At 41.9% G+C, this 25,206-nt stretch overlaps 1 protein-coding gene across 16 annotated transcripts in view; it reads left to right on the top strand.

Moving 5' to 3' along the window:
* Nucleotides 1-25,206, top strand: part of DMD (dystrophin) — a 2,265,680-nt gene that overhangs the window by 2,148,247 nt on the left and 92,227 nt on the right. For all 16 annotated transcript variants that reach the window (XM_070503127.1, XM_070503123.1, XM_070503121.1 and 13 more), the window contains one exon: nt 15,066-15,140. In XM_070503127.1, coding sequence (XP_070359228.1) covers nt 15,066-15,140 — 75 coding nt within the window. The remainder of the gene's footprint in view (nt 1-15,065; nt 15,141-25,206) is intronic.

The raw sequence follows: 25,206 nt of genomic DNA, 5'->3' as shown, positions 1-25,206 counted from the left end.
ACGTGTTCTTATAGAAAAAAATGAAATAATAAATACAACAAGATGGGGAAATTATGCTTCTGGTTTATGTGAACATTTTTGGCATTTCCTTGTTTAAGAAAGCTCCTCAGCTACTTTATTAATTCAACTAAAGCACCCCTTCTTCTCTCTAGTGTGAAGATTTGAAAAAGAGAGAGGGGCCAGCCCTGTGGTGTAGTGGTTAAGTTTGGCACACTCTTGTTTCAGCGGCCCAGGTTCGCGGGTTCAGATCCTGGGCACAGACCTATACTACTCATCAGCCATGCTGTGGCAGTGACCCACATACAAAATAGAGGAAGATTGGCGCAGATGTTAGCTCAGGGACAGTCTTCCTCAGCATAAAAATAAGAGAGAGAGAGAGAAAGACTTGGCTACGAGGCCTTGTTTTTCTCCTAGCTGACTAGGGAATTCAGGACAAGTTACTAAGAACTTTCTAATCCTGAGCTTTCTCATTTGGAAAATAAAAATTTAGAATGGGAGATTTCTAGTTCTGAGATGCTATAATATTTTCTTATTTGATAAAAATTATGGGTTTTTTTAATCCCCAAAGAATATCCATAAGGAGTAGATAGAGATAAATTAAAGCTACCTAAAGAATTTAATTCCTGGTTGCCCAGTAACCATTAAATCTCTCAGCACTCAGGCAAGAACCACATTCCTGCCTTGAGACAAGATTTAGTCCTTTCTGAACTTATCCTCAGGCTGTGTTCCAAAAGTTTTATTTGTAAGTTAGTTGCTTACAACTTGAAATAAAATGTGTTATAAATGGTGGTTAGGTCCCCAAGTCAGAGAATCTTCTTTAACCCTCAGAGTGCCTGATACGCTGCACACTATGAATAGGATGCAGCTACATGTTTCTATGGGAACAAAATGCTTTTTGGGTAGAAACTCACATTGCTGGGGGTTGATTCCTTTCCTCTCGCAGCTTCTCTGGATAAGAAGAACTGGACATTTAATTGGAAGAGGTCCAGTTACCTTCCTTGTCACTCCACGCCCCCATGGCCTGTCACCTGCCCTCTCTCTGGTCCTTCCTTGACTTTGTTTGAAGGCTTCTGTTATCTCCGAGCTTTCCCACGCCCCTCCCTACGCTCTGCCTCCTGCCCAGCGTCATGGTCCAGAGGGTACTGCCCATCACCCCCGTGCTGATTGGGATTACAAACGTGCTGGGCAAGCCAAGACCATTTCTCCTATGGCACAGGAGTGGGGAAGGCCACCAAGGGCTTTGGGTGTCAGAAAGATTTGGCCTTGAATCTAGGCTCTGGGATGCCACCTAAGGGAAGTCACTCAGCATCTCTGAGCCTCATTTTACTTATCTTTAATAAGGTTGGTACTGTGGAACTCAGGGCATCGGGAGCACTCGATGGCGTTGGGTATGTGCAACATCTGCCCTTAAGCGCGCAATGAATGTCCGCACTCCTTTTGCCATTGGCCTGCCACTTCTGTTTTTCTCTTAGACTCTATAGGGAATACTTGGATACAAAAAGGCTGAAGTAAAAGGCACCTACATTTTAGGGAAACAAAAAAAAAAGCTTGCTTTAATCTTGTCCCTGAGTAGTTTTGTCCAGGAGTCTGAGGAGAATAAAAGTTGGGTCGAGAGAAAGCAGAGATGTGAGGAGAGAGAGAGACAGAGCTAGAGAAAGGGGAGTGGTTCCTGCCTGCTGTGAAGTAGGAGTCCGTCAGAAAGGGGGAAGCCCTGGACAGTGCTACTGACAGGGGAAAGGAGGACACTCACTCCTGCGGCTTCGGGGCCATCCGTGAGGTGTGCAGAGGAACCCAGAGTCTGCCTCATTTGGAGACTGAACCCTCCAACTGGTCACGTGAGAGCGGACATGCTTTATATCAAGCAGCTTCCAAGTACAACATAGTTCTGAGGTGATAAAGAAGAGTCTTCTCAATAACACTGAAAATTTCTATTTTTTGATTCAAATGTATTGTCTAGACACACAGACAGGTGAATGTGGGTCCATCCCTAAAGCATCCTCTTTTATTAAAAGCAACTCAGTCTATGTCAGGGGACAAGGCAGTCCATTATCTAATGAAAAGCTCCTGCCATGGATTAATTTTATAACAGCTACAGCTATTAAGTGATTTGTCCTTTTTTAAAAGAATGAGTTACATGTTAGCATCTTTATCAGGATCTGATTACTAGTATCTAGTCTCCAGAAATATTAATGTATAACACTGAAAAGAAAGCATCATTCTCCGTCCCGTGCTTCATTTTTATAAACATCCATACCTAGGCTTCTGGACGCATGAACAGTTTGAATCATGTCGCCTGTTCCCCTCCCCCACTAGAGTATGTGAAACACAGAAATGAGCACGTTTTGCTATGTTCCTAGGCGCTTACATATCTTGGATTGTGTGACTCTCTTGGACTAATTATTCGTGCTTAAGGATTTAACAAATTTTCTTTTTCCACCTCAGACAACAATAAAAACTCAGGCAATTTATTTTCCCTAATAAGATTAAAGTGTGAGAACCAGCCTGAGGCAGAAATGTTGCAAAAAAAAGTTTTTGCAAGATGGTTAATTTGCTTTTCCCATGGTAATTAAGGTCAGATTTCCACTGATGTTCATTTTGACATCTATTTGATTCATGAAGATATTGAGGGAAATGGATATTGGGGTGGGTGGAAATTGGGGAGCAGAGAAATGGAGAGAGATCGACAGAGGATGCAAACCATTTTCAATCAGAATTTAAAAGTTATACCGTCAGATAAAGGATAGATTAAAAAATCTTCATTTGAGTTTCAAAACTGAGAAGTTGAAAGCTAACAAAGCTTTTTTTAAAAAATAATATTTATCTTAAGAGCTCTGAGTAAGGAAACATGTTACTTGGCTTTAAGGAGATTTTGCACTAATGAAGAGATAAAGGTATGAACGTATCTAAAGAGTTAATGAAAAATTAATTATAAATTCATGTATAGGTAAACATTGATTTCCAGAGAAATAGCTTGTGTATTAAAACATTTTAATTCTTCTCTTACATTTGGGCAGAATCAGACTTGTGAATGTCCCATTCAAAACAAGTGTCTAGTTAGATCCCCTACCGATCTCTTTATGTCTAGAAGAGTGCCTTATCCAATATAAGCCCTCTATTATAAAATTGTTTTTGACATTAACTTAACTGTCGAGCTGTCCCACATCCGTGGCACTACCTGGTAACAAGGATGGGCAACTGTGTGAGCCAAGATCTCTTTTACTGCTAACTTTTTCTCTATCCCAAGGAGGATCACAAGGGATGGATAACTATTTGGTATTCTGCATGTTGTTGCTTACAGTTTCATTAACCTGTCAGTTAGAAATACTTTTTGCTGCAAGTAACAAAACATCTGACCGGCTATATCTTAACCACATAGAGGTTGATGTTTTTTGTAAAACAAGAAGTCTGGGGACAGTCGAGAGCTGAGGAAGAGTTCCACAATGCCATCAGAGATCTGGGCCTCTGTCTGTTCTGCTGGATCATCTTTAGTGAGTGACATTTGACCTCGTGCTTCCATGATGGCTGCTGCTCCTCGGACTGGAGGGAGAAAGGACCTTCTCCCTCTGAGGCTCTTTCTCTTTGAGTTTGGAAAAGGAGAGCCTTCCCTGCAGATATCTTCTCAAGCACTGATGAGAATTGTGTCCACATGGTGCCCCTGACGGGCTGAGAGAATTGAGATCCTCTAGACTTTGTAGTACAGAAAAACCAAGGAGACTTTGAAAAATGAGCGTTGAGTGAACCAGCCTACAGAGTCTGCCACATTTAAATACAGCTGCGTCATCCGTCTAGATTCTAAGAGTTCTCTTTAGTTCACCTTTTTTCTTTCTCCCGTTCTTGGGAAGGTCTTGCTATCTTTATTATGTGTGTTTCAAAAAAGGAAGCCCAGGCTCAGGTTGTAAGGCGTGAGCAAGAAAATCATTCTAGTATTGTAACTGTGGGCCCTCCAGGACCAGTTCAAGTGACCCCATCTTATCAACAGAGTAATTAAGAGTTGTCTCTCAGGAACTGAGAGTGCCTCCTTGTCCCGTTCAGGCTGGTTGAGACCACCAGCCCATCAACTGGGTCTGCGGAAATGCTCGGTAAGTGGCCTTTTTGATGTCAGAGAGCTAAAAACTCCACCCTTAGATGGTAACTGCCATTTTGTGAACATGTGTCCTGTGAAGAGCCATAAAGCTTGACTACGCTTGTGCAGATTGTCAGTTACCCCACTTCTCCTTACCTCCAATCGTCTATCTCCACACTCCAGACCGCCCTGCCCTTTATCCCGTAAATGGTACCCCAAGTCCTGGATCAAGGAGACAGATCTGAGGCCACATGCCCCCTGTCTCCTTGCAGATTGATATCACAAAATAAAGCTACATTTCTTTTCCCAAAAGCTGTTGCTGTAATAATTGGCTTCTTTATGCACATTGGACAAGAGAACCCCAACGTTGTGCAGCAACAGTGATTCACGCCTAGCAGTGAGAAATGATATTATTTCAAGAAAAATCAGATGTAGAATCAATGTCACCAACAGCTTAAACCTGGTAAAAGTAGGGAAGTTCCTTTCAGAATCTCATTCAATTCAAACCATTTCCTGAGCACCAACATTTACTGCTCTAGGTGCCAGTGATACCAAGCACAACACAGTCTTCAGAAGTCTCCGTTTCCTTTTCTTCCTCAAGTATAAGAGTGAAAGATAAAGCTTCTTCTAATTAGTTATATCATTCATTTTGCACAGTATTGCTATACATTTTTTAAAGTTTTATTGTACATGGAGTATTTAAATTAATCTTAAATAAGCTTTTGTGGACTAACTTAAAAATTAATCACTGTTGGGCCGGCCCAGTAGCCGAGTGGTTAAGTTTGCATGCTCTGCTTTGGCGGCCCAGGGTTTTGCTGGTTCGAATCCTGGGTGCAGACATGGTGCTGCTCATCAGGCCATGCTGAGGGGGCATCCCACATGCCACAACTAGAAGGACCCACAACTACAAGTACACAACAATGTACCGGGGGGCTTTGGGAGAAAAAGGAAAAATAAAATCTTAAAAAAAAAAATTAATCACTGTTTCATAAATAACATGGCTTACATGGAAAATTTTCAGTTCCATTGACCTTAAAAGTGTTCATTGGAATACACCTTACATCGTGTTGGAAACTACTTTTGTGCTTGATATATAAAAATACACGACTACTTGCACCGTGTTTGTGTATGTACATAAGCATGCTCACATAACTAGAGTATTCTATGTGGATATTGCTTGGCACATTACAAACACACAGGAAACATGTACTGATTTTGTGTGAGTGAATAATTTATCTTTCTGTTTTCCCCAGTATTTTAGAAGCCTGGGTCTTTAACCCCTGAGTCTAGGATACGGTTAGACCCATCATAGATGCTTAGATAAATGTTAACTGATGATTTAAAATGTGTAAGTAATTGTCACTTCATGAAATATAGTCAGTAGACTGATGGTGGTTTTGGTTCTGCCCATCCGTTCTTGTACTGGAAAAGTAAGCGTATTGAGGCAATATTTTTGGTGGGACAATCATTTAGTTTGAATGCATTAGTGAAAGGTGGAGTCCGAAGAATTAATAGCTGGAAAATTTTTGGAAAACCCAGTAAGAACTGTTTCCGTAGGGTAATTTGAGTGAAAGCCAGATAATAGCTAGTTATAGCCTCCACAGTAAGAGCTTCGACCTGGACACGAAAAAGAGTGAAACTGAAGGGAAAATGTTAAGTTCAGGGGTGGGGGGGGCGGAAATAAGGGAGTGGTCTGGCTGAGACAAGAATCTAAAAAGAAATGCCTCCTGGGGCCAAACTGGCGGTTTAAATGACTGAAGGTGGCTGGGTGGGAACTGGGGCAGCCTGAAAAGCTTCTGTTAGGGCTAAATGGGCCTCAGCATCTGCTATTGTCATGCAAGAATGTGAGTCTTTAGGTTCTTCTTTAGGTTTAGAAGCAGAACAATGGGAAATCTCTCGATTTTTAGCTATTGGCAAATCATTCAACAATTTAAAAGCCATTATGTGAGCCAAAACTAACCAACCAAACAAAAACAAAAAAACGAGTCTGCAGACTAAATTCAGCCACTTTATGACCTCTGGTCTGTGGTTACCGGAGAAATAATTGAAAGAGATCAGAGTTTTGGGAGAAAGATCATATGTTGAAATCTTGGGAGATAAGGATGGAGAAGAAATAAGTAAGCTGAGAAGGTGAAGCCAAAGTAGGAACGTTAGAGTTTAGGGAAATCTGATTTGAGGCATTCTAAAGCTGGAAACAAAGATGAGGCTAGCATTAAAGGAAAGGAAGAAATTTACTGCTGTTTATTTTCATCATTAAAGTAGGTTTTCCACAAATTCCCCCACGGTGAGAAAGGATGGTAGATTTGAAATAGGTAGTGTCGATCATATCGCAAAGAAAGTATGCTTTTCCAATCCAAAAAAATAGACACAATTTTTAACAAATGATTTGTGAACTCGGTTATGTGGAAAGCTTCACAAAAGTATAAAAATTAAGGCATTTGATAATATTAAATGTCTCACCTTTATTATAAAAAGCAAAGTTTAATTAAACTGTCTCTGCCCTAGAGAATCTGGGATGTGTGCTCACTTACGAAGAAAGAGAGTGGTAAGATTGCTTAATTAATGAAGTTTAGGATAGAGTTGAAGGAGACTGGGGTAAGTTTATAACTTCAGGTTGTTCTGATAGTTCTGTCAGTAGTTGAGTTGCCCATGTTAGGATTGAGGAAAACAGAAGAGAGCAGCGACTGAAGGTTCTGAGTCGAAGAAAGGGAATCATATCGTTCATCCCAGTAACGAGAGTAGACTGTGGACTACGTCTCTTGTCAAGAGGAAGACTAGAGAGGAAAGAGCATGGGCTTGATTTCGTGCAGTTATGATTGGTGCATGAAGATGACGTGAGGATGAGCAGAGATGAGGACCAATTTAGTGACCTTGCTGCTTGAAGTTGCTTCTGATGATAAGGATGGCAAATAAGGACATGCTTAGATAGAAGAGCTTTTTCAATGAGTTGACAGAAGAAGAAAAGGCAGACCAAATAGGGGTTCAGGAATAGGGAATGAAGTTAAGGATTTAATTCTTTCAGTATGCCAACGTGGTGCTTAATTTCTCTGTTTTCACTGCCTTTATCTCACTCCCAAGTTTAGTTGCTCCTGATTGCCCCCATGTCTGGTGCAGCTTCTCCTGAGATTAAACCTCCAGCCTTCTGTCAGGATGAAGCAGGAGGTGGCTGCGATGTTGGCTGCGTGGGGTGGTGGAGAAGGTGTTTAGGGCTCCAAAGACTTGCAACCAATCCTTGTATTTCAGCCACATTACAGCGTTCAAAGGAACCTGGAGCCTCTAATTTCTGAGACTTCTTGCTGTATACGTTGGCACGCACCATCACCAACTTTCTCCCTCTTTGCCTCATGTTAATTTAGGCTTGGGATTTCTCTGGTGTCCTAAATCAGTTACTGCCAGATCATCTTCCAAGCTTCCGAGATACTGGAGTTCTGGTCTGTTGTCATCTCCTCCCCAGTTTTGTCTCTTTTCTTTTGGGTAGATGTCATTTTTAATTCTTTTTCTGTCCTCCTAGTAGAGTTTCAGGATTAAGGAAAGATGGACGAGTCTGTGCCATCTGCCGTGTTTAACTGGAAGTCCCAAGGCCTAAATCCTTAACATGATATGCAGGGCCCTGCAATGGGCCTGCCCAGGCTTACCTGTCAGGCCTTATCTGGGGCCATTCCTGCTCCTTGCTCTCTGAGATTTCAGCAATATTGGCCTTTTTTGGATTCTTAATGGTCCACGGCTCTTCTCTGCTTAAAAGCCTTTTTTGCACACGCTGCCTTTTATCCTGCCTGTGCTGCTCCTACCACTCTTCACCTGGCTGACTCCTATCACCCTTCAGATCTTTGCTTAAACTTCACTTTCTCAGCGAAGCCTGCCTGGCCTGTGTTTCCCTGTGCGCGCACTCTCACTAAGTGTTGAAAGGCTAGCTGGAAGGGTTATGGATAGTTGGATGTCTTGAAAAAAGCTGTAAACCAGTTTTGCCTAAAGAGTCTTTTAATCATCAGTATTATTTTATATATATTTTTTTGGTGGGCAAGATTTTAGAATTAGAGCCCAAACCCTCTGATTTGAAGCTTATATAAGAGGAACATGGTGTAGCAGTGTGGATATTTGGGCCCCAGAAATGGCATTTAAGATACACAGTTCCATCCCCCGCCAAAAAATGTTACATTGGCCATTTGTTACAGAAGCTGCTTTCTCAACAAACCTTTTACCAGAGCAGCTGAACAACAAGAAGCAAAACTAATTTGAATTTCAACTCTTCCATGATAAGTGTTGCTAAGAAGTATGTAGTGAGATTCTGCTGAGGAAGGCCAAGCGAGAGGAGGGAGCCAGAAAGGCCTTGAACGACCCACAGTCGGGATTCTGTGCTATCTTTTTATTTCACAGTTGAACTCAATTTTTTCTTTTTGGTTTATAACCTGTTTCTCTCATCTACGATTCTGAGTCTTCCCCATTTGTGCCACACTGGATGCTTTATTCCTTCTCTTCTTCATTTTTTAGAATCCCAGAGAGTCACTGGTGACAATTAAGTATCACTCTTTCACACCTGGAAACATAACTTGATAGTAATTATAAGTTCACACGGTCGGCTTTCTGGGGTTCATGGAAGGATGAATGTGTAATTCCTATTTCTCTCTGTGTGGGTTTATTTTTTCCCTATTTAACTGAAGCTCTATGTTGATGATGAGATTTTAATGGGTGCAGATTTTAGAAGGCCTCAAATATATCTAAAAAAATTATAGGTCAACTGTAATGTGTTAATGGACCTCTTCTCTCCTGGCTAATTCTTGAAAGATACGTTCCAGAAATCCTACCTGTTCTTGAAGAGTTCTCGATAATGCTACATTATACTCTAAAACTTCTGAAGCCTGGACATCTTGGCTCAGTTTGCTTTCAAGCCAGACTTGGTTTAAATTACTCAATTTATCTCAAGCCTCATTAAGATCCGTGGTTCTTGTCTGTTCTAGCGAGTTTGAGCTGACAAGAATACTTGCCATGTGGTGAGTCCATTAGAATGCTATAGGAAGAATGAGGCTGGGGAATCAGAGAGATACATTATTATATTTTAAAATCTGCCACCTTCCTATAATAGAAGAGATGTGTTGTTGGGAGACTGCTTTGTTTTGGCTTCTTTGGAAAATTGTTAAAATAGACGTGCAGTAGTAAATTCACATTGTATGCCCAGCACTGAAGTTGGAACTGCACCCAAAAAAATCATACTTCCTCTAAATTTTATTTTTCTCTCATGATCACCTGAGAGATTTGGGTTAAATTTCTTCTGGGAATTAGAGTTAGTAGGAAGAAACAAAGACAGCAACATTAATTTATCTGTTGGAATAATCTTTAGCCATCCAGCTCTTTCCATTCATTAAGTTTATGAGGTCATTATCATTCTTTCTACCTAACAGATAAACATACTGAAACTTTGGGCCTTTCCAAAGTCTCCACAAGCCATTGGAAGCTGCACTAAAATACTCCTTGTTTTGAATTCTAGACCTCACTTCAGTCATAGGTAGCAGGATTTTTGAAGTATGATTAAAAGGCAGAAACCGGCTGTAAAATTGAAATGAAGGGGCTTGATGTTTTATTTCTATAATATTTTCCAAATTTTCCCATGTCTTTAAAATGCTGAGGTGTTTTTCGCTGTTTGTGCAAGAGCATGTCTAATGTCTAGATTCGTGACTTGAACTTGATTGGTCAGTCGTCTTTTTCTGGTGAATTTGACACCTTCCACCGCTGCCTTGCACTGAATGAAGGTAAAAATGGTAAAACAGAAATATTTACCAAAGTGAAGAGAAATTCATAGGCTAAACAAAGGGGCAAAGAAATCTATTGTTTTGTGCCTCAAAATAGAAGCCAAATGGACCATCACTTCAGTAGCTGTTGATTCAACTTGAGGGGGTAGTTGGTTTGATATTTGCCCTTTTTCCTTAAGTTTCTAGATTTCTCTATTTTTAAGCTAGAATCAGCCCTGGATAAAATAATTCAAGTCATGAAGAGGAATGTACAGTGCATTTTTATCCTTTCTCCCAGCCGCCATGGAAACATTGTGTAACTCGTTTCTTGGATAGTCTGACTCCTCTTGAGTTCCGGTTGTGAGAGCTAGTGAGTTCATTACAACTTGCAACTTGGATCGGAGTCCTGGAAAGGCAGCTCCCAGGGAAGTTGGAGGCCAGCCTCCCAAGGGGGATGGGGATGGGGAACTTTAGCTTTATTCTGCATGCATACTTTAGCTACAAGGTCAGTTCCAGCCCCAGCCCAGGACAATGTCACATTGTCCACAGCTGTACTGCATCTTGAAGTTTTTGTGTGCATCCTACATGCTTTCACAAGGCAGAGACTTAGCTCTTCCAGCTGTAAACCAGAGGGAGTGGTGCTGCAGATTCCTAGCAACACATGCAGACTCAAACAACACAGATGGTTAACTCTCTTGAGTAAGACTTTTAAGGCACCAGAACTCCCTTGCAATTCACTGATGGTTACTGGCTATAAATTTGTATGGCTTCTGTTGCATTGTGATGAAGACCTGACACTTTCCCTGCTACTTTCTTTTGGTATTCCTGAATCACTCATGGAGAACTGGTTGGATCATGGTGCATAGAAATCTGGTGGCAGAAGGCTTGTTCCCTGCAGTGGGTTGAGGGTATGCAGAAAAGGTGTCAGGGAGGATTAACTTGAGTCAGAATGTGCCGTAGTTAGAAGGATTTGGAAGGGAAGAAGTTTGAACTGCTTTAGGGAGGCTGAGAGCAATGCTAGAGCAGGAGTGTTCCAGATGCTTGTCTCTGATAGTATTCCACACTGAACCACGCCCTGAGAGAATCAGATCATCCTTGCCTCTCCCACTTGATCTCTAGCTCATAGGATTTGCCAATTCTTGATATGAACTGTGAGATTTGGATGGCGCTTCTGACCTCATTTTAGACCATTTGTTCTGAATTCTGAATAGAACCAGGAAAATGGGAAAGGGAGGTAGAATTGGGGTCACAAGAGAGGGATCTTAGTTTCATGAAAGATGGAAAATAGTAGGAAACTAGACCAATGAGTTAAGAGGCAATTGAAACGGAGGATGAGAAAGAAAGGGAAAAGGAAGAGCAAGAAAAGTGATCTATGCTTGACTAGAAGTACATATCCGTGTCTCTACGTTGCTTAGTTTATAAAGAGCCAAAGGGACTCTTTTCTGAGTGTGTGTGAAGGAACTCTGCACTAGCAAGTATAGGGACTGGTGAGTGGTTGTACTGGTGATTGTCGTGGCGAATGGTGTTAAACCAATATGGAGGGGAGGACAAGAATTAGTTTCTCGTGAGTTAGTGCCACAAGATAACTGATAACCCTGAGTTGGCTGAGATCACCCAAAAAGATAAGCAATGATGACTGGGGAAGAGAGACAAAGGAAGAACTACGACTCCTGTGGGGGAGACAGAATGAAGGACAGTCAGAGGGACCCAGATAAATCAAGATCTAGTCATCAGAGAACAAGGTCCAGGGAAAAGTTAATTCATTTCGAGGAGAAAGAATCTGTACCTGTAGCCTTTCAAGACGCTTTTAGATACTTTAAATTTATTGAATACCTTTTATTGGCGTTCACCATAAACGAGAGGCCTACAAATATATCCCAGAGGTGAGTTTTTGGTCTAATTGACTCTAATATTCGTTAAATAATCTCCTAAAAGCCCACAAAATGGAATGTAGAAGGATAGAAAAACAAAAGACAACACAGGTCTTTGTACAGAGTTTACACTTGAACTTTAACAACATGGAACCAGAAACTATTAAAAGGCACAATGAAAGGCTCTATTATACTTGAAGGTTCCTATGAATCACCTGGGGCTCATGTTAACATGTTGATTCTGCTTCATAGATCTGGGTGGGGCCGGAGAGTCTACATTGCTAACAAGCTCCAAAGAGATGCTGATGCTGTTGGTCCTTGAATCACAGTTTGGGTAACAAGGACCCACACAGGTTCTCTTTGGTAGGTGTTGGTGGCCATGCGTGCTCAGACACAGTTTGAAGGCTGCCTTCTGATCTACATCTTGGCTACCAGTTTATCACGAAAGCATGTCTCAGAGCAAGCTCTGTCACAGGGGAACATTTATTAGCCACAGGGCACAAAACAATCCTAAGCCTGTGCCGAAGGCACAATGAAGTCACAGCTCTGTCTTGAGTGCTTGGCTTGAGAGGCTGGCGATCCACACCTCTAACACAGTGGTTCTCAAAGTGTGCCCCGGATCGGCAGCATCAGCGTCACCTGGAAGGATCCTTGTTAGAGATGCAGATTCTCAGGCCTTCCCCAGACCTACAGAATTAGAAAATCTGGGAATGGGGCCTGGGAATCTGTATGTTTAACCAGCCCTCCAGGTGATGTACGCTCACGTTTGAGAACCATTGCTCTAACAGCAAGATTCCGTCAACCATCTAGTTGAATTCAGGCAACCAAGAATCCAATGAGCCATAGCTGGATATTTTGGAATCTACCCTAGGGCACCATTTCGAAAGGTGGAAGGCCTGCTAGATTCTTCTCACGCCCTGTTAGTGTGAGGGCGGGGAGTGTTTCTAAACCTTTTCCCTCAGTCCTGATATTTTTCAAACCACTAGTATCACCAATGTGAGACCATCTAACGTTAATTAGGATAATTAATGAAACCTCTGGTGTAATAGGAGCTAAATATAGCTGAGGCACTTACAGTGGCCGCCTCTGGAGTGAGGCGTTTTGATTAATTGCTAGCTAACCACCCCTGGAGTGTGCATTCCTGATTAAGACAACTGACCACCTCTGCAGTGTAGCTTAAGCTAACACACGCATACATCATATTGTACTGTCCATGTGAGGGTTTTTTTTTAAGTCTTACCACCTCCTTTATTAAGGCATAATTTAAACGCACTAAAATGTATCCATTTTAAGTGTACAGTTTGAGTTTTGACAAATCTATACACTCATGTAACCTCTATACCCATCGATATATAACATTTCAGTCACCAAAAGAATACCCTTGTTGGGGGCTGGCCCCGTGGCCGAGTGGTTGGGTTCGCACCCTCTGCTTGGGTGGCCTAGGGTTTCGCCAGTTCAAATCCTGGGCGCAGACATGGCAGTGCTCGTTGGGCCGTACTGGGGCGGTATCCCACATGCCACAGCTAGAAGGACCCACAACTGAGAATACACAGGTATGTACCGGGGGTCTTGGGAGAAAAAGGAAAAAAATTTTTAAAAATCTTAAAAAAAAAAAATAGCCTTGTGTTCTTTGTGGTTACCCAGCCCCTACCCCACTCCAGGCTACCATCTATCTGCCTTCTGTTGCTATAGGTGTGATTTGCCTGTTCTAGAATTTCATATGAATGGACTCAAACAGTATTTACTCTTTCTGTCTGGCTTCTTTTACCCAGCATAATGTTTTTCAGATCAATTTGCATTGTTGCTTTATCAGTAGTTAGTTCCTTTTTCATTGCAGAGTAGTATCCCATTGGACGACTATTCTATAATTTATTTATTCATTCTCCTATTGGTTTGTTTCCAGTTTTGGGCTATTACGGATAAAGCTACTATGGACATTCACTTATACATCTTTTTGTGTGGACATGTTTTTATTTCCTTTGGGTAAATATCTAGGAGTAGAATATTTGGATCATAAGATAGATGTATGTTTAATTTCCTAAGAAACTGCTAAATTGGCTTTCCAAAGAGGTCGTTCTATTTTTCACTCCCACCAGCAGTGTATGTGAGTTCCAGTTGCTCTGCATCCTCATCAGCATTTAGTATCGTCAGTCTTTTTGATTTTTACACTGAATATTTTAAAGTCAATTACAGGCATTGTTTTTCTTCCCCCTAATTTCAATTCAGGTTTTTATGTTTGTTCTCTGCAAAGGCCGTAAAGCTAAAAGTGTTGACCCAAGTGACTTGGATATGGGTTAAATTATTTCCCTTTACTAACCCCCAGTTAGAATTGATTTTGTGGGTGCCATGTAATTATGGCAGTTAGCCATGTTTGCCAGTGTGTTGTTTTCTTTCTTTCATTCATTTGTTCGTTTAGTCATTCAGTCTGTCAGTCAGTCCCCGAGCTGTATTAGACCTGCTTTTTTAGAGAGCAGTCGTATATTATGTCGCTGGGAAATCTGACAGAAGTAGGCGACAGTGTACTTGCCTTCAAGGAGCTTTTTGGAGCTGAGTTCCTGAAACAGAAATACACAGAAATGCTAGAAAAGAAATACAGCCCAGTGTATTTCAAGGCTTCCACAGACTTGGGCAAGGGCATCTGATCTACGTAGAACTTTCTGATAGGTAGGATGAGGTGCGACTTGATGGACAGGTGACTATAGAAACCACGGTAGCAGAAATTGTTGAGTTGTTAATCTGTGCTGAATGTTAGAATGATTGCACCTTAGCATATAAAGCCAAATGTTTATTTTAATCTCAGTTGTATTTTAAAATATGTCTCACAGACATACACATATGTTCAGTAAGAAATACTCAAAATGTTAACAGGGTGTATCTTTGGGTAATGGGGTTATGGATGATTTGTTGACTGATTTTATATTTTCCTTTGATTTCTAAGTTTTCCACAGTGAGCATGTTTAACTTTGATAATCAGAAAAAAATGTTACATTGCAACTTGATTGTTTGCTAAGGTTTCATAGCTATTTCACTAATATTGTCCCTGTTCTCTTTAATCTTGTGTAGCAAAGATTCACTACAATAGAACCAAGATTACAGTCTAGAAAATAAACCGTCTCTCTTTTTTTTCCGCTTTGGGAGCAAGAACTACACGAACGCCCTGCAGGCTACGCCACTGTAGTCCTTCATGGAACTTAGCTCTCCTGATTGTCAGAGAACAAAAAGACGTTTTTTTTCTTTCCCCACATTGACAGAATTTCACCTCCCGAAACTTGGGGCATATACAAGAGATTTTTTTCTCCCAGCCTATGTTTGTTGTTGTTGTAGCTGTTGGCAAATCGTTGGGAGTTTTTGTCCATGCTTTCTTGATGAACTAACAAATGATCTTTGTTTTCCCTCTTTTTTCTTCAGCTGACCTGAATAATGTCAGGTTCTCAGCTTATAGGACTGCCATGAAACTCCGAAGACTGCAGAAGGCCCTTTGCTGTAAGTATTCACCAGTGCTCGAAATACTTGATAGTTATTCTTTGCTTAAAAAAAAGTGGGTCGAGGTTATTTTCATTTGGGGAGCGGAGAAATAGCTGTCACCAGCCCAGCTGTAACATAGAATTCATTTTTTAAAAGTATCTTTGGCCTAATGTTCACCTAGACTATTTTGTTAGATTGTTTAGAATCATTCCTGTCACCATTCCTCAGCTACTGATGTTGAATTGATAAGATATTGGCAATTTTTATTTTCCAGCTAATGGCATAGGCATCCAGCATTATCTTTATGAAACTTGAATGATCTCCTCCTATTCTACCTTTTTTCTTCTTCTTACGAAATGTATTTAGTATCTGAAGGGTTGGTATTAGATTGCCTTATCCAAACCAAAGTTCACAGATGTGTGTTGTTTTTTAGCTTGAATGCTCATGTTCAGATAAATGCTGTGACAGAAGCAAGATGACAAGATTGTTCTTCTGCTTTTGCTAAACTTCATACATCAGTGGGAAAATCCTGAAGTGTCATACAGCTCTATCTTTTCCTCAGATAGTTTATATAACTATCTGTATCAGCAAAGGGAATTATAGTATAATATTGTTTGAGCGCCCATGTACATTGATGTCATGACCATGAAACAGACAGGCACAGTCCCTACCCTGATGGAACTTACAGTCTAATGAGGGAGATACAGGGTGTCCATAAGTCTGGAGACAGATGAATGCACATAAGATCATCAAGAACGTCTACAATCTGTGAAAAATAAAGTGATATTGTCTCTATTTCCAGGCTTGATGGGCGCCCTGAGGAAAAGTAAAGAGTAAATTTCAAAGGCATGTATTTAGTCATGTAACGGTGGAAGAATGAGGTAACAGCTAGTTGTTGTGAGGTTCGGAGAAAGTTTGCTGGAAGAGGTGATATCCAAGCTACATGAGTTCAGAAGGGTAAGCAGAGCTCACTCCAGGAAGTGTTCTTGTCAGACGGAATAGCACGTGCTGAGGCATGGTGTCCAGAGGCGCATTCACGAACTGAAAATACTTTCACGTGGCTAAAGCACGGAGTTCCACGGAGGGGTTCTGGTGAACTATTTGCCTGGAGAGAGAAGTTGGAAGCAGATTGTGAAAGGCTTTTTAAACTTAAGTGAAGAATTTAGAGGTCAGTGGGGAGCCACGCAGGGGGTCGACATGATGGCCTTTTCGTTTAGAAAGATCATTCTGGCTAAGGAATAAAGCGTGGATTTGGGGGGTGGGGGTGAGTGGGTTGTGTAACTGATGGGAGAGAGACTTGCTGAGCAGTTTCAGTAATCTAAACCAGCAACATGGTGGCCTGAATTGGCAGAGTAGGAATGGAAAGAAGTAGAGAATTGAGAAATACTAATGCGGTGGAATTGACAGGCCTTAGCAATTAATTTGATTTGCTGGGTGAGGGGGAATCAAGGAAGATGCTCAGGTGCTTGGCTCGGGTGAAAGGTGGACTTGCCCGGTAGAGTTGGACATAAAGCTCTGGTGCTCAGGAGAAATATACAAATAATATTTAGGAATCATCAGCATGGAGATGCTCAGGGAGAGTATAGAGTGAGAAGGGTATTTAAGACAGACTATGAACAATATACAGAAGAAACTGCAGAGGAATGGCCAGAGGGGGAGAAGGAGAATACCAGGAGGTTATAGTGCCGCATACCGTGTGGGAAGAAAGAAGAGGGGCCTGCCTCTAGGGTCAGATGTTGCCGGGAGGTCAAGATGGAGTTGGCGAAAGAGCCCGTTGGGTTTAGTGACAAGGAGGTCCTTACTAACTTTGGTGAGATTTTAGAGGCATGGTGGACATGCTAAAGTGGGCTTAAAAGTAAAGCAAAAGTGGGAATGTGAAGACGGTTGGCATGGACAGTTCGTAGAGAAATTGAGTTGTGAAAGGGATGGTAGTTAGCTGGAAGGGGCTGAGGAATTAATGAACTGGACATACACATAAGTTGAGAGACACCTGAGTCTGTTTAATGAATATGAGAAGAAGAGAGGACAAGATTGAAATTATTGGCACAAGAGGAGATAATAAAACAAATGTGAGTTCTCAGAGGATGGGGTAGGTAATCCAGAACCCGAGAGAAGGAAGGGGCACCTCTCTTCCACTGTAATGGGTAGAGCTGAGGAAACGATCTTTGCAGGGCCAGGGAACTAAGGAGACCTGTTGGCAGGAAGGTGAGGGGTGCCCATGTAGAGGTTTCTGTTTTCTGTGTGAAGGTGGAGAGTTCCTGTGCTGCAATTAACAGCGGAAGGTGAGGAAGTTGAGGTTGGGCTTATCTTTGTGGAGAACGAGAGAGAGGGCTAATTTGAGAAGCAGCATTATGGAGCCCAGAGTTGGCTGAGTATACTACAGCAGCACCAATCTGCGGGGCCGCGGTATTTCTCCAGGCACACCCAGCAGTCAGGAGCTGAATGGCTCTGTCCCCGGGCAGGCAGAGGACAGCTGGGCAAGAGAAGTGAGGATTTGGTCAACAGAGTGGTTAAGTAGTTAAAGTGATGCCTGTCAAGTCTGTGTTGTGTAGGAGAAGCTGTGAATTCAGGTGGAAGTTGGTCGTTAGGAGGTAGGAGGATCAAGAGGCTAACTATCGAGGGAGGTAGAGGAAGTAACTGGAAGGCCGAGAAGCTATGGTCAGAGAGTAGCATAGCTAAACATTATTTCAGAATTGGAACAGGTCCGGGTGATTAGGTCTAGGAGTTGACCAGTTGAGTGGGTGGCAGAGGTGGTGTAGATGTGAATCTCCGTGAAGATGAAATAGGAAGTTAAGGAACTGAGAGGCTAGAGTGACGCGTGAGTCATCCATGCCAATGTTGAAATCATCCAGAACTGGGGCCAGGACTGGGGAAGAGAGAAGCACTGTGAACCCTGGCTGCCAGGTCTTCAGGAATGAAGGCGTCTGACCAGGGGGTCTGCAGAGGGTAGCAATAAGATGGACAAGGAGCGTCGCTGGCATGTGGTTTTGTACACGGAGATGGAGAAGAAACATCCTAGCAGTGGAATTCTTTGGAAGGAAAGAGTAGGCTTCTCCTCTTCATCTTGGTCTCTCCGATGCTTAGCACAAAGCCTGGCACAGAGAGGGTTTAATATGTTTTCGTGGAATGAAGGTAGGAATGAAAGTAAATTAAGGCCTGCATTTCCTTATAGCTTACAGTGTAAAGCTATCATTTTTCAGTTATATAGCTGCCAAGTTTAAGTGCTTTTTAAAGGGCTCCCCAGGCCTAGCATTTCCTTAGGGACGTGTTAATGTACCAGAGCTGGAAAGAGGCAGTTTGGATGGGGGCCGAGGCAGAGGGCTGGATGGAGAGTCTTCTGCCTCTTGTTCTTCTCCTGGCCCTGCCCCATCCCACAGATACTACTTTGCATTGGTAAAGGGGTAATTATGACCTAGTTATTGTAAAGGGCTATAGTATATAGTATATTCCTGTGAGATCCTAAGAGTTCAAAAGAGAGAATCAGCTGTTCCAGGTTATCCTTTGAAAAAGCCTAGAAATAGACGAGATGGAAAACCTTATAATGACCGTCCCTTTCCATAATGTTCCTTTTGACTTTGGGTTTAGGCATTATTCACTTCTTCTGTTAGAAAATTATTCTATTCAAAAATGTGTCTCATTTTCTATCATTTCAATTGATATTAAAATTTCCAATAAACGTTGGGAAAATTGGGGAATTTGATATTATAAAAAATGTTGGCCATTTGAGGTTGTAATCTTGTAATAAAGTTAAGCTCTGAATGTAGAATGTGGAATTTCCACTTTTAAGCAGATTTGAAATTCTCAGCACTTCCTTTCTGAGCATGACTTTTCTCGTATTTGGAAAAGATTCAGGTATAGCAAAATTAGGGTGTATTTATCTAAATTAAGTACTGCATTGTCGAGAATGGTAGGAGGGTTCCATGTGTAGTATGAATATAGAATGAAGAGTTCACCAATCCTTTTATTATTGAAAACATGTGTGGTCACATTACTTCACTGTTCGGTGGATGATATAAGAATTTCCTCTTAATTTTTTATTTGCTTAGGTTTATCTTCCGGCCTTTCTGTCATTTCTGTGCCTGCAAAGCCATGATAAAGAGCTATTGTCTGTGGTGCAGGCAAATAAAACTTGTCCTGGTTAGCTTTTCCAACCGAAGGTCACTTCCACTCACTCTTACTTTAATGAAAATTAATGATGTTATCTCCATGATTTCCTGATGCCAGTGAAGAGTTTGAATTGCAGATGCCTTAGAAAATATGCAGAGCTACCACTATTTAGCTCTTGGTCTTATTTTTTTCACTTCACTATCAAAGCTTCAATATTGCGGAAACCTGAATAATGCAATTTTATCCACTATAGAGAATTTGCTATTTAAGTTGAGAGCATCGCCATTGGCCTATAATGTCCCCAGTTTGTAATCGGTTTAATGTTGCATGACTCTATACTGCCTTTCAGCGCATTGTGAATGAAAATGAAGCTCGACAGAAAAGCAGAGACAAAGAGAAAATCTTGGTGAGAAGGATTTATGAGGTGGTTCATATGGCTGATCCTCCATTGAAAGTTATGAAGAAGAGAATCTAAGCTTTTTCTTTCTCCTTCTGTAGTTCGGATGGCATGCTATAGATGTGTGGCTTCTAACATTAAAAATATAGCCACCTTCTAAGAGCAGAAATAAAAATGCGCTTAACAAAGCACGTGTATTTAGTTTATTAGTGTGTGGTGGGTTGGAGAGAGCCCAAACCATAGGGCTAAATATACTGCAGTTGATAAATGTGACAAATATTCTGCAAACAAGAAATAGAGAACAATGTGCTTCTGTTCAGCAACGAAATCACCCAGTAGAGAGATTTGGTACAGCCTGGCGTTGTCTGAATAAAGGCACGGCTGCTGGACTCACCCTCACCATGACCGACCAGGTGAACAGTATGCTCCTTTCTTGGTAAATGCACCTCACCTTTTGAGTGTGGCATTAGACAGGGTTCGGTGCTAAAGAAGACTCCCAGGACCCACAATAACACGGCTCACAAGTCTACAGTCTCTTGCAGGAAAAGGCTACAATAAGGGCAACAGCCTTAAAGTCAGGCTATGCATCCATGGTCACAGGCTGCCTCACCCAGCAAGGGCGGCCCGAGAGGCCAGGGTAACTATTTTGTCCCTCTGCCACAAAAATCTGCTTTTCCCATATGCTATGTATTATTTTTCACTTAGCTTAGTGGCCAGGTCTCTGTTATTTCAGAATGCAAAATAGCTTGAGGACAGAGCCAAACTGATTTTCTCAGCTCACATGGTTTGACAGACACTGATGCTCAAAGAGAGGGGTCTTGCAACAGGACCCATGTCTCTCCCAGGGGAAGCACTGTAGTCCTGTTTGAAATTTGTCCACTACTCCTGAGTTGCACACTAGGGAAAGGATGGCTGGCCCTCAGTCATGGTGCTGAAGCTGTTAAGGAGCACCTTGTTGGTTCCATTCTCCAGTTAGCACTGGTTCCATTTCCAGTTAGCATTCTGGGAGGCTTGCCGTCCTTATCCTTCTTCCTGGCATTGGATGCCCTCAAAGTGCTCCCTTTGCACTGGGAGGTCTTTTCCATCAGTTTATCTTTTCTCATTCAGAGCAAATTCGACCTGCCCAGCTATTCCTCGCCCAACTCCTAATTCTCCTAAGGTTCTTTTATTTCAAGTGGTCCCACGCTCTTTGGTCCACCAGACGTGTTGTTGCATTTGGTACTAACATCTTTACTATTCCTAGGAGATAAATTTGAGATGCAAAATGTTGGGTCACCCAGGCTAACATCATCTGAATAGTAGTCACTTCTAAATGGACGTTGGTGTGGGCGTGCCACAGAAGTTTCTATAACCATCCACATCACATTTCTAGCTTTTCAATCTCAGGGAAGTAGGCCCAGCCAATTAAACTTAATTCTTCCTCAATGATCCAAGTGTTCCATTTGTTCCTCCACCCATTTGTGGCTTTCATCACACAATAACGGGGCAAATAACCACTTTTTCTACACATAATAAATATTGCGACTGATGAGACATATAGCATATAAACCTTCTGCTGTATAGCCAATACCTTTCTTAAACCTTCATCATCATAATTAACGGCCACACAATGCTCATTCAGATTATTATAAATCAGGGGTCTCTAGATTTGACTGGGTAAATATTCCCGCAGGGTGCTTTTCAACACAGGCCCTTAATGACAGATCTATCCTGTAAGACAAGAACCAGAAGACATAGCCACTTTAATATTGGTCCGTGGAGTCATAGTTGCAGTCAGAACTCTCATCTCTTCATCCAGTGTGCTCAGTAGATTGGCTCGCTGTCCTCTTCACTTCTTGGCTCTTTAAAAGGACATCTGAGTCATAGCTGAGGGAGTATATTATTCTCTTATTTTAAGCCTCTTTCTAGGCATCAACATTATGTTAGATTTTCCCTTTTTAAAACCCATTTGGTGGCTTTCTTCCCTTTGACAACAATCTTGCCTTTCTTCCTCATCATTAATTTTAATCCAGACCTCTGCCCACACAAGAAGTATGTCCTTTGGGTTCAGCCACTGGGCTGGTCCATATTTAGCTGGTGGCAAGAGACGACATGCCAGGACTTCGGCTTCAGTCTCTTCCCAATGGTAAAGGGTCAGATGGGAACAGTACAGAAGAAAGGTATTATCTTGTCCTCTAGGCAACAAAACATTTGCGACAGTTAGCCCCCGCTGGGCGAGGTGTGGGGAAGGAGTAATCCATTCCATCAATCCCTGTGGAATTCTTGCACTTATGTTTCAACTAATAGCCATAATATCTTGTCTTGGAATATTACCAGCCTTTGAGACTCTTAATTGTCGCCCCAGTCCAAGGACTACTGGGTATGGCATGGAAGAAGAAAACTGTGGCGCAGTAGGGAACACCTGTAAATTCCCCACTTGAATTATCTTTTTAATTGTAATTGGTCTCACAGATGTAGCCCATTTATCAAAAGTGACAGTTGCCCAGGTTCCTTTGGCTGGAACTCCACCTGCAGGCCAGAGAGGGTGAAGCTCAGCCGAAGGAGATCCTGAACTCAGCTTTGCTGATGCAACCAAGGAACTGAATTTTTAGCAGTCCTGCCATCAGTTTGCAATTCCCTTCTAATCCATTTTCTTAGCTCCTGAAGTTCAGGTTCTACCATTTCCAGATGCTGCTAGAACGTTGTATTATTGATAACCAATTTCAAAGCGTGTGCTACTTCAAACCAGGGGTAGCTTGACAACCAGCAATGGTTCATTTTCATCTCTTTTATCAGAATCACCTTTTTATCTTTTGAAATAATACCTTAGCCATATTTTTGGCTAAGGATGAATTGGAGGTCTTCTAAAGAATCTCACTTCTGACACTGATTGCACTGGCCATGGCAGTTAGGGCTCAGTTGCTAAAGAAGACTCGCAGAACCCAAATGACAGTTCTTAGCAATATACAGTTCATTACAGGAAAAGGCTACAATATACCAAAAAACATTAAAATGAGGTTCTGTGTCACACCCACAGGCTGCCTCAGGGCATAGGGTCCAAGAGTCCAGGTGCTGGCCCCAAGTGCTCTCTCTCTGTAAGGGCCGTACCAGGATGCACTTTCTCTCAGACCAGAAACCACCGATGTGAGCACAAGCCACATCCTTGGAAACCAAGGAGTGTAATTGGAGTCTTAGCCAGGTTTCCTTAGAGCCTGCTGGTATCCTGGGCATATTCTTCCTACGTAGCCAGTCCCAAACCCAGTGGCCTCCACGGGTCTCACTGAGATCGGGTAAAAATGGCCAGTGTTACTGCTAGCAATAAACAATAGTGATAACATGTAACCATGGCTACACATCAACACAGTAAGTCGCTTCTTTTCATTGCATTGATCTAGGCTCTGCATCGTATAGCTATTTTAGCAGAACATCTCATGCCAATTCCAGAGCCTCTAGAATTAATCCTTGCAGCACAGATAACGACATCAAAGCACACTGACTTTCTTGCTGGGCAAAGATTTGCTTGGAAAGTCCTTCAGTGTGAAGCGGAAGCTGCTGATAGAATGGCGCGATGTCACCGACAGCCTCCTCTTCCCACAGCCGCCTTCTGCTGCCTGGGCAAAAAAAAAGTCAGCAAACACATAGCAGTTATCCCATCACGACGCCCTCTGGCTCTGTCTGCGCTAATTAGGTGAAGGATTATTTCTATATTAACACAGTATCCAGATTGACCCATGGGATGAGCTTGGGGTTGTGTGGGCACCATGGGACTTGTATTCTCACCAATGTTTTGGTGTTTCTTTTTTCTCCGACTATTACTACTAGTAGGGAATGAGGAATGATTTTTTTTTTTTCTGTAAAGTCTATTAGGACACTTTCTGCCATCCACCTTTCTGCTTTTCGGTATATACCTCCGTGAGGAACTGGAAATCCTGGGTGTCCTGCCATAACACCCGCAGCCTGTCTTATCTCTGGTCTCAGTTTTCTCAACTGCAAAATGATTCTGAAGGTGCTTTCTAGTTCTTAGAGCCTATGCTTCTGTAAAAGACCAAAAAAAAAAAAAATTGCCTCAGCTCCTCCCTTGTGGCATATGTAGAAAGGAATAGAGGAATAGAGTTAGCATTTGGACCTAGAATGTTGAGAGGATGATTACAGACATCCAGAGCCTCAGGTACCATTAATGGGATCCTTGTGCTTCAGTCCCACTCTCTCATCCCCCACCTTTATTTTTTGTTTTTTCTGCACAGCAAAGAGCATCCTGGAGAGCCAGTCATTTTTGTTCTGTCCCCACCCTCTCTCACCCCCACAGCCCTCATGCAGGAGGGTCCTCACCAAATGGTCCCTATTCTTCCATGGTTTCAAAACCTAGAGCATCCTCTACTGTAAAAATCCTTTTTGAAAGAGAGGGTATATTAGGACATACTTGGGTTTTTCTATAACTTTAAAATGTATTTCCTAGTGAATACACTAACGCATGGAGATAGATATTTTTTTTAATGGAAATTCCTAGCCTGAGGTGAAAGGATAGTTTCACAGAATTGCGTCTGCCAGTTGCTTGTTGAGGCTTCTAGAAACAGCTAATCATTATGTTTAATGTTTCATCAAAAAAATCTCATCTTTAAGATGCTCATTTTTGAACAGTTAAGTGTATGTCTGTGTGGCAATGAAATTGTCCCTATTGATTTTCTCATGTTTTTCAAGTCCATAGTATCAGCCATGTATACCTAAATAGAAGTCTTTTAAAAATTGTTCCCTGAAAGTGGAATTCGGTTTGATATGTTTGTATTGAGAAATGTGCTGTCCCATCTTCTGTGGTAGATCGTTCTTGTGTTTAACTATACCCGGTTTTAGCAGAGTACACCACACAGTATTTCTCCCCTAACTGTGTCATCATCTGCTCCTGTTATTTCAGAGCAATTGCTTTGCTTCCGTCTGGAGCTATTTATACTCCAAATTTTCTGTTTTGTGTGTTACACATTCACCTGTACAGAGATCAGGGTAGACCCGATAAAAAGGAATTCGTGCAATTTTGCTGTTGGTTGCTTTGTTTCCATCACACCAGTAAATTAGACTCTAAATACAAAAGGGAGTCTAAAAATTCTCACTTGTTAGTTCTTATATCCTTGGATATTAAGCAAAATATTTGTAATGATTAAGGCAGAGTAACACAAAGAAAATAATAGAGAAACTGCAAACCGCCTGTAGCTTCCTTTAATATATAAACATGTTGGGAATATTGGTCTTTGGAAGAAATCCATTCCTCTCTTCCGCTAATGGGAATGGTGTGCTGTGTTTCTAAATGTTCTCACTGCCTGCGTCTAGAAGGGTGTCCTCGGAGGAAGTCAAGCACACAGAAGAGAGAGTAGAAGTTTGAGTCTCGTGTCCCTGAACCTCTCTCCAGTCTCCCACGCAGTCCCCGCTCGGCCTTCCCCTCCTCGTGCCTGTTTGCATTGTTGTTTTTTTAATTCGTTATTCTTTTCCCTACCTGTCTCCCTCTCAAATCAAGTTATGTCCCTTTCTGCTGCTTTAAACAAAGTCTCGGCTCCCATGTAAAGAGGTTATTTCTTAATCTTGAGAGTGTTTTTAAGCAAAAGGAGTGGGGTC

The sequence above is a fragment of the Equus asinus genome, chromosome X, assembly GCF_041296235.1.
Source record: "Equus asinus isolate D_3611 breed Donkey chromosome X, EquAss-T2T_v2, whole genome shotgun sequence".
In the NCBI taxonomy this organism is placed as follows: domain Eukaryota; kingdom Metazoa; phylum Chordata; class Mammalia; order Perissodactyla; family Equidae; genus Equus; species Equus asinus.
The sequence above is the reverse complement of the archived record's forward strand: the minus strand, read 5'-3'. Positions and strand labels throughout refer to the sequence as shown.